At 48.8% G+C, this 8,802-nt stretch overlaps 1 protein-coding gene across 2 annotated transcripts in view; it reads right to left on the bottom strand.

The window, feature by feature from the left end:
• Positions 1–7,705: 7,705 nt before the first annotated feature.
• Thnsl2 (threonine synthase like 2) overlaps positions 7,706–8,802 on the bottom strand; it is a 19,420-nt gene continuing 18,323 nt past the window's right edge. For both annotated transcript variants that reach the window (XM_026787967.1, XM_005364772.3), the window contains exons 8-9: positions 8,493–8,644; positions 7,706–8,156 (exon numbers count right to left, since the gene is read on the bottom strand). In XM_026787967.1, the coding sequence (XP_026643768.1) occupies positions 7,928–8,156; positions 8,493–8,644 (381 nt within the window). In that variant the 3' untranslated portion in view covers positions 7,706–7,927. The remainder of the gene's footprint in view (positions 8,157–8,492; positions 8,645–8,802) is intronic.

Below are 8,802 nucleotides of genomic sequence, written 5' to 3'. Positions count from 1 at the left end.
AAAAAAAAAAAAAAAAAAAAAATTCAGTTATTGTGTAATTTCAGCCCCTGCATTTGTATCCGAATCCACAATCCCAGTCATAAACAACATCACAGTAAGGAGAGGCACCTGGGGTTAGCTGGCTCTGAGGAAAGGGTATATGATTTCCCAGCTGCGGTGACCAGGGTGTCTGTGCACTTCAAATTGGAAAAGCTTGGAAGAGCAAAGTTACCGCAACAGCACAAATGGGAGAGAAACAAGTCAACAAGCAGCAGCAGCGATCATGTCCAGGAAGATGGGGCTGGAGTCGGCTCTCACCCGAGTCTTGGTGCCAGCGCATGCGCATGCGTACCACACAGAAACAAGGTTAGTTTGATCTCCTTGAGTCTGTGTGTACATTTGCTCACCGTTAATCTGCATGTTTGCCTCTATTTTTCCTAGTTGAAGCAGTATATGTGTTTGCCAGTATAAGGAGTTCCTAGGAAGCTTTACATTCATACATATTTAAAAACAAAGCTAAAAACCATTTAAGGTGATATTGAGGGGCCGAGGAGGTGGCTCCATGGGAAGAGCTCTTACTGCTCAGGTACAAGGAATCCCCAGCATCCACATGAGAAGTTCCATGTGGCTGTGCTGGAACATCTGAAAACCCAAGTCTGTGGAGGGGGAGGGGATGAGGATGACTGTGGCTGCTGCCTGCCTGCCTAGTCCCAGGCTCACTGAGAGACGCTGCCTCAAGGGAATAAAGCGGGACGTGACAGGGCAGGACACTGACTCCTCCTCTGGCCCTTCAAACACACACACACACACACACACACACACACACACACACACACACACACACACAAAGGTATATGTGAACTTTTTAAAAGCAGGAAGGCATCAATAGTAATTTAAGATGTAATAAATTTAAAATTTCCTTTAAAAATCCTCATTGGAATCCAGGACGTGTTGACCAACCAACTTAGCTACTCAAAGAGCTCCAGAGCAATGAACGACACTAAAAGGAAAAGAAGGAAAAGGGCAGCACCCCAGGAACAACACCTGAGGTCGTGCTCTGGGCCAAGCCTGAGGTGCGGCTCAGTAGTAGAGCACCTGCCTAGCGTGTGCAAAGTTCTAAGTTCAGTCCCCCAACCTTCAGGGCTCCGACTTCTCAGAAAACCAAGTCAGACAGGAAGGAGGCTTGCCTGTGTTAGGAGGAGCATGGTTTGAAATGGCCAGGCTCACCTTTAGAGGGAGAACTTCGGGTGTATTGTGCTGCCCTCTGCTGGCTGTGGGAATTATTGTATGACTCTGAAGCGCCTGTTTTCTCTGAGGGAGGCAATAACAGATCACCTTAGCTTGCAGGACCATTATATGGAGCTGGTTGGGCCTCACCCCATCTAAACACTCATTTCTAAACCGAGTCAGTTTTACAAGTAAACACGATCCCTGATTAGGGGAGAGCCTTGGATCAAAGACAGTAGCAAGAGAGGAGATGAGGCTGACCCCAATAGGAGATGAGGGGAGAGGTGACCCCAAGACAGGAGATGAGGGGACAGGTGACCCTCCATAGGTGTCCCTAGCAGCCAGGCCAAGAAGGGACTCCTGCAGTTTCACCTTGATCCGAAGGACCCAAGTCCCGCCTTAAATCTCAACTCTGCACCGGTCACAGGGTCCTGTCCTTGCCTAACTAGCGTCCAGCATCCATTCAGGAGGAAGGTGACTTACTTCTTCACTGCAAACGAGCTTCTCCTGTCTGTAACAGTCCCTGCAGGTGCCTGCTGGAGTTTGCACTTGTAACAAAGTCACTGCAGTGACCAAGTCATTGGGGAGGAGAAGAAAACAGACTTGTATGAGGACGGTCTCCTTGGTACAGTATCCTGTAAGATTCAGCTTAGTCTCCGGCACAGCTGTCTTTCTTGGCCCTGCAACTCCTCCTACCAGAATGGCTCCAGTCACACATTCTCAGAGAAGGCCATGCTTGGAGCCAGGTCCTCGTCTTATGGTATATTCTATGGCAGCCTTTGAAACTGCTTAGAGAGTGGAAAGCAGGCCCCTGAACCAATCGCTGCTACATCTGGCAGTGGTTGAGTATGGAGAACCAAGGGTGGCTGCCTGGGCACCTTCACTGGAGAACCATTGCTGACAGCCTAAGGCAGCTCCTGGACCTTGGCTGATACAGCTTTTTTGCTGCTACATAAGTTGGGGATAGAATGTAGTTCTGTTGGCAGAGTCAGTAGAATGCTTTCCTACTGTGCACAGAACCCATTTGAACCCCAGCACTGCAGAAACCAGACTGCAATCCTTAAAAGATAGTGGCAAAAAAATTAGGAACTCAAGATCATCCTTGGCCACATTATCAAGTTCAAGGTCATCCTGAGCTACATGAGATCCTCTCTCTCTCCCTCCCTCCCCTCCTTGCCTCCTCTCTCTCTCTCTCTCTCTCTCTCTCTCTCTCTCTCTCTCTCTCTCTCTCTCACACACACACACACACACACACATACCCCTCCAGTTAAATCTTTTCCTGCTTCCCCTGGGTACTCAGTGCTGCCTGGTATATGATTAAAAAGTCATCTTCCTGCCCCTGAGCATTGGCTGAGCCCTGGAAGGACACAGGCTGCAGAAGGACTGATGGGTCAGCCCAAAAGACAGGTCTGGGAGGAAGGAAGATGCCTCTTGGGTAGGAGCAGCAAGCTCTAGGCACAGGATCTGGCTCTGTCTTCTTTCCAGCAGGCAAGTGACCAACCCCGTCCTCCCTGGGTTGCTCACCCCATTTATTTTCGGTGGGAAAATTCAACAAAGGTTCCCAAGGCCTCACTTATCTCTTCCTTAAACCAATAGCTAGCCTTTCAGGTGGGACCCACCAGGTGGACCTCCCTCCCTGCCCCTGAAAAATCTCACAGAACCGCTGTCACCCCCTTCTCATGGCAATTTTCATCGAGCACACACCCACTCCCAGCCATCTCCGCCATGGGGAGACCGACCAGCTCCGCATGGAGCCCAGGTCATGAGAAAGGACTCCTTTTTAAAATCTCTGCTCTATGGCTCCTTCCTAGGGCAGATCCACCGACAACAAGGAGAGAAAGAGCCACTGGGCCTGACTTGGGCCCTTATAACCTCAAAGCCCACCCCCCAGTGACATGCTTCCTCCAACATGGCCACACCTCCTAATACTTTTAAATAGTGTCACTACCTGGTGACCAAGTATTCAGATTGATGAGCCTATGGGGGCATTCTCACTCACATCACCACACCTTCCCTGGACCCGTGGGGTGGAAGGTGAAAACCAATCCCCACAAGTTGTCCTTCGAGCTCCCATGTGCAGGGCGGCTTGCACTCCCTCACATGCACAGATACACACACAATAAATAAATAAACAAACACAATGTCACAAAATGAGGTCCCTAATATCCCTGCAATGACCAGAGAAATCATGCCTGGAAGGTACTTTTGTAAAGGACACAGCTAATCATTGCAAACTAGCAGGGTTTGGTGTGCTAGCAATCCCACTACTGACTAATCTGTGTGAGTCAGCCCAAACTACCTGAGCAGGGCTGGCGAATAGGCACATCAGCTGGGTCAGGTCACCTTCTAACCTTGGCTCGAGCTGTATTAATATTGGGCTAGAGCAGAGCCTCAGGAGACTTTATCTTCAGGGACAACCTCTCAGCAAGACTAATTGACAAAGCAAGAAGTAAATTGAGAAGGTAATTTAAAAGTACCGGGCTGGGTTGGGCTATGGTGGCACATACCTTTAATCCCAGCACTCAGGAGGCAGTGGCAGGCAGATCTCTGTGAGTTTGAGGCCAGCCTGGTCTACAAGAACTAGTGCCTGCAAATATTCTGATCAGCAAGCAGAAGGGGAAACTGAGGCCCACACAGATGAAATGGTTGCTTCATGCTCCTGCTACCAGCAGACTCACAGCTGAGGAAGTTTTCAGCCTGCTCCTAACTTCACTTGAAACAGGCTCCCTGGTGCGGGAGAATTGTCTGTATTCTGTCAATCATGTTTTAAATAAATGCTGATTGGCCATGCAGGAAATATAGGTGGGACAACAAGATAGGAAGTAAAGGTGGGGCAATGAGAACAGGAGAATGCTGGGAAGGAGGAAGCCCATTCCTCCCCAGTCCTGCCCAGACCACCAAAGAAGCAGGATGTGACCTACCACGCTGAATAAGGTACTGAGCCATGTGGCTAATATAGATAAAAATAATGGGTTAATATAAGTTATAAGAGCTAATAAGAAGCCTGAGCTAATGGACCAACCAGTTTATAATTAATATAGACCTCTGCGTAATTTTTCTTTGGGGACTTACTGGCTGTGGGAACTGGGCAGGACATAAACCCCAACAAGTGGCCCTCATGCTACAGGCATTCACACAAGAGCTTTGCTTGCTGAACCATCTTACTGGCACCCCCCCCCCCCATGGTGCTCTTACTCTACAAAAGTATTTGAAAACTATTGAACAATCATTCAGTAGCCCAAGCTGGACTGTGTTGAGAACTGGACTGGTCCAGAGCTTTTTCAGAGGCTTTAATGAAAGAACAGAAGCAACCTAGTTTTGTGTCTTTGCTTGGGAGTGAACTTGGCAAGGCCAGTCTGGGGCTGAGACCTGGGTCTCGAGGAGTTCATTTCAGTTCCTGGAAACTTGGCTTTCCCCCTGGAAAGACTTGGAGTTATCAGTTCCGAGACTGCTATGTTTCAATGCTCATGAGATACAGTGTATTTTTCTTGTTCACCATTGCTAGATTAGTCTCAGACTGATTTTGCCCCATTGCTGACTCTGTCCCATTCTTCCCTGGAAATAGTATGTAAGTATTCAAGCTTGCTTGGCTTAAGACAAGGCTTGTGCAAGATGTCCTGATCACAAACTTTATTATCTTCTTTATCTTCTGTCTTTACCTTCTGATGAGGGCAGAACAACTGCAAGGGTAGGGCACAGCATCCTCTGGTGACAAGAAGTTTCCTCTGCTCACCGCCATCCCTGTGGGAAGTCCACCTTCCAAGGCGTGAGTACTGCCACTGCCATGGGGGACTTGGATGTCTGAAGTTTCTCCTGCTGCCCATGAGATCTGAATCCAGTAACATAAGTAACCGAAAAGCTGGACCACTTGGTTGGTACACTGATGCCACGTGGCTTTCTGTCCCACACAGCCTTCAATTCTGTGACAGCTCCTATCCTCACCACCAGCCCAGGCTTCCCTGCCCCCACCTGCTCTGCTGAGCCAATCTGGTGCAGCAGGTGGAGACGGCACATGCCTCGGTATTCCCTCTCAGGCCAGTGAGACTGCCCCCAACCCTTCAGCTCTGCTCTGTCCGACAACCACTCACAGCCCCATCCAACTAACAGAGCTTCTGTTCCAGGGATCTCCCAATATTTCAGCGGGTTGAAAGCAAGTGGTAAGGAGGGCCAAGGCTCTGAATTTGGTTTGGTGGCTGAATAAAAGGAGAGCCAGAGACCATAAGAGCCAGGTTAATATATAGGTGAGTAGCCTTGCATCAGAGGTCTGGATCCTGACCTCTTTGAGCTGAAGCTGACTGCTGCAAGCTGCAATATTATACAGTAATTGCTCAGCCATCTTTTCACAAATGACTTATCAGAACCAAGGGATCTGGTAAGGGCTAAACCCAAAAGCAAGGCTTTTTTGTATTATTGCTTTGTGAATGAGTGGTTGTCCTTTGCTGTGGATTCTTCGCTGTAGCAAACTCCCTTTCTCTTACATATTTGGGGATTAATTCCCACAGTTCAGAACTGTGTTTCCCACTGCCAGGCCTTGTTCCTCTCTCCTAGGTAAGCACAGAGATCTGCCTTCCTGCAATTATCTTTATCGGTAGGCCTGGTTTTAGGGTCCAGGCAAAGAGCATCCCATGTAAGATATCCACAGACCTCCAAGGACATAGAATTAATCCCTGCCCAAGCTGCTGCTCTGGTTTTACCCCACAACACCCACGATCAGAACGGTTGATGACAGCACAGCCCAGAACAGATCATTTAGAGGACTGGGTCTCTTCGTTGCTTAGAGCAGTAAGTCTAACTCAGACCTAGGTCCATAGAAATTACAGTGTCCAGTGCACGTGCTCTCTGATCAAGAGCCATCAGCTTCCCCTAGGTTGCCTAGTTACCTCGCAACCTCTCTGCATGCTGGGAGAAAAGAAGTGGCACGCTAAGTTAAACAATCCATGCCCTATTCATAATTCTACAGAAAATAAACTCCTTAGCTCTTTACTAACCACCTAAAGACCAAGGGTAGCACACTAACCTTCCCCTCTAGAATTCCCTGATGACTCAATTCCTTTCTTAACTAACTTCTAACTTCCTCCATTAAGGAGTTCACTGGACATGGACTAGCTACTCATACTGCTCTCTCCCCGCGTGCGTGCGTGCGTGCGTGTGTGTGTGTGTGTGTGTGTGTGTGTGTGTATGAAAATTCTTATCTGATTTTCTATGGGGCAAAAGAATACTGGCCCTGGAACCCGCTAGGGCTGGGGAACTGCTGGTTTTAAGAGTATATATGACTGGGAACACTGGTAACGGGTAGAACTAAGGACAAGGAGGAACGATGTAGAATTAAGGAACAATGAGGAACTAAGAACAATGTAGAACAAGTAGCGGGTGGAACCGTGAGAAACGGATTTAAGAGAGAAGAATAAAGAAACATGGACAGACGGTTGAATCCTGTTGTGAGTAGATTTCTTACCCCTCAAATCTTTACCCTTAGATTTTTAGCCCCCTTTTAGCTATTCATGGTATCTTTAATTGAACCCTGAAAGGGAGTCTTAAAGGCGAAGACTTTTTTTTTTGTAATTATGATTAATAGGGTGGTATTTATTTAAAGGGGAAAAACTTATATATAAATCACCGTCCCAGACATAGCCCTCTGCACAATCAGGAAGGAGTCTAGTCGCCGGAAGCGGAGCAGGAAGCAAAGAGAGACTTTTTAAAAAATATTTATTTATTTATTATGCATACAATATTCTGTCTGTGTATATGTCTGCAGGCCAGAAGAGGGCACCAGACCTCATTACAGATGGTTGTGAGCCACCATGTGGTTGCTGGGAATTGAACTCAGGACCTCTGGAAGAGCAGGCAATGCTCTTAACCAATGAGCCATCTCTCCAGCCCAAGGCAAAGACCTTTTAAGGCTCTCTAAAGCTGACCCTAATCCAAGGCCCATCAGGTGCAGTTCCAGAAACTTGCATATGAAGAATGATCTTGCTGAGCCTTTCCAGATCTGCCACCCTCCACCTCAGCTGCCACTCTTTCCAGATCCACCACCCTCCACCCCAGCTGCCTCTTCCCAGATCCACCACCCTCCACCCCAGCTGCCTCTTCCCAGATCCACCACCCTCCACCCCAGCTGCCTCTTCCCAGATCATCCACCCTCCACCCCAGCTGCCACTCTTTCCAGATCTGCCACCCTCTACCCCAGCTGCCACTCTTCCCTCACAGAATAAAGCCAAGGGAGCAGATTCCCAGGAAACACCTGCAGCAGCTTTCCCCAGAAGCTGGGACATGAGCTGTTCAAGGGCAAAGCTCCCTGGGACAGGAACATATTCTTAAAAGCACAAACTTGCCATATAGATTTGGCTGCCCTAGAACTTTCCATGTAGACCAGGCTGATTTAGAACTCACAAAGACCTGTCTGTCTCTTCCTAAATGCTGGAATTAAAGGCATGTGCTATCACATCCAGCTGGGACAAGGAACTTTTTAAAAAATATTTATTTTCATTATTCTATATTATAGGTAGGCATGTGTATCTGTGCACATGAGTGTACTGCCCACAGAGGCTAGAGGTGTCAGAACCCCAACAGCTAGAGTCATACATGGTTGTGAGCCACCTGACTTGGGTACTTGGAACTAATCTTGGGTCCTCTGGAAGACCCAAGAGCAAGAGTTCTTAATTACTGCGCCATCTTGTCCCAGCCGGTCCCAGGACGAGTCTTCAAGCCAGCTGCAGCCTGGCTATTGTGAGGAGTTCACAGCACAACCTTCCCACCGCTGGGACAGGCCCTCAATTGTGTTCCGCAGCATCTGCATCCAGTCATCCCCTCTCCGCATCGGGATGCAGCGTGTCTCCTTGTGCTCCAAGGCTAGGATCTCTGCAGGAGTCTGCGGAGTCAGTCCAGCAGCCTTGACTGCTTCTGGGAATTTAGCTGCAGAGGCAGAGGCCAGGCAGCACCGGGAGATGGCACTGAAGATGGGGCAGGACAGGAAAGAACAGGTAGAATGATGGGGAAGGAGAAGATGGAGGAAGGAGAACCAGAGGAATGGTTAGGGGCGGGGGGACAAGACAGAGACATGATTAGTACCTTGAACTTACCTGGATAAGCCTGCAAAGTTTCCTGATGAAGACCCAGCTCAGGCATCACCTCCCCTAATGACCTTGGATATAGTTCACACCTCTTCTAAGTGCAGTTGTAGTTTGGGGCACAGAACCCAATGCTCACCAATATCACTATCCTTAATTTTGCCAAGCCCTGCTTAGAGAAGAGCTATGTCCCCGTGCCCCAGACCTCACTGCTGGTACCTGGACTGCCTATTGTTAGTCTGCTGGTAATGGTAGTTCACCGCTGTGGCTGAGTGGGGGCACAGCAGGTACTGGTCCTCCTCCCAGCAGCGGCCCATGGTCTGGGTGATGGCTTCATCAGACACCGACCCGGATGTCACTGCCTGGGAAAGCTGAAAGGTCAGAAGACAGGGGTGAGTGTCAGGACTGATGAATCACAGAAGGACTAAACCTCACTGTATACACAGCCAGCACCAGGACTCAGACTAAACCCTGCTGTATCCACAGCCAACACCAGGACTCAGACTAAACCCTGCTGTATCCACAGCCA

The sequence above is a fragment of the Microtus ochrogaster genome, assembly GCF_000317375.1.
Source record: "Microtus ochrogaster isolate Prairie Vole_2 chromosome 14 unlocalized genomic scaffold, MicOch1.0 chr14_random_3, whole genome shotgun sequence".
In the NCBI taxonomy this organism is placed as follows: domain Eukaryota; kingdom Metazoa; phylum Chordata; class Mammalia; order Rodentia; family Cricetidae; genus Microtus; species Microtus ochrogaster.
Note: the sequence above shows the minus strand (reverse complement) of the source record. Positions and strands in the feature narration are given on the sequence as shown.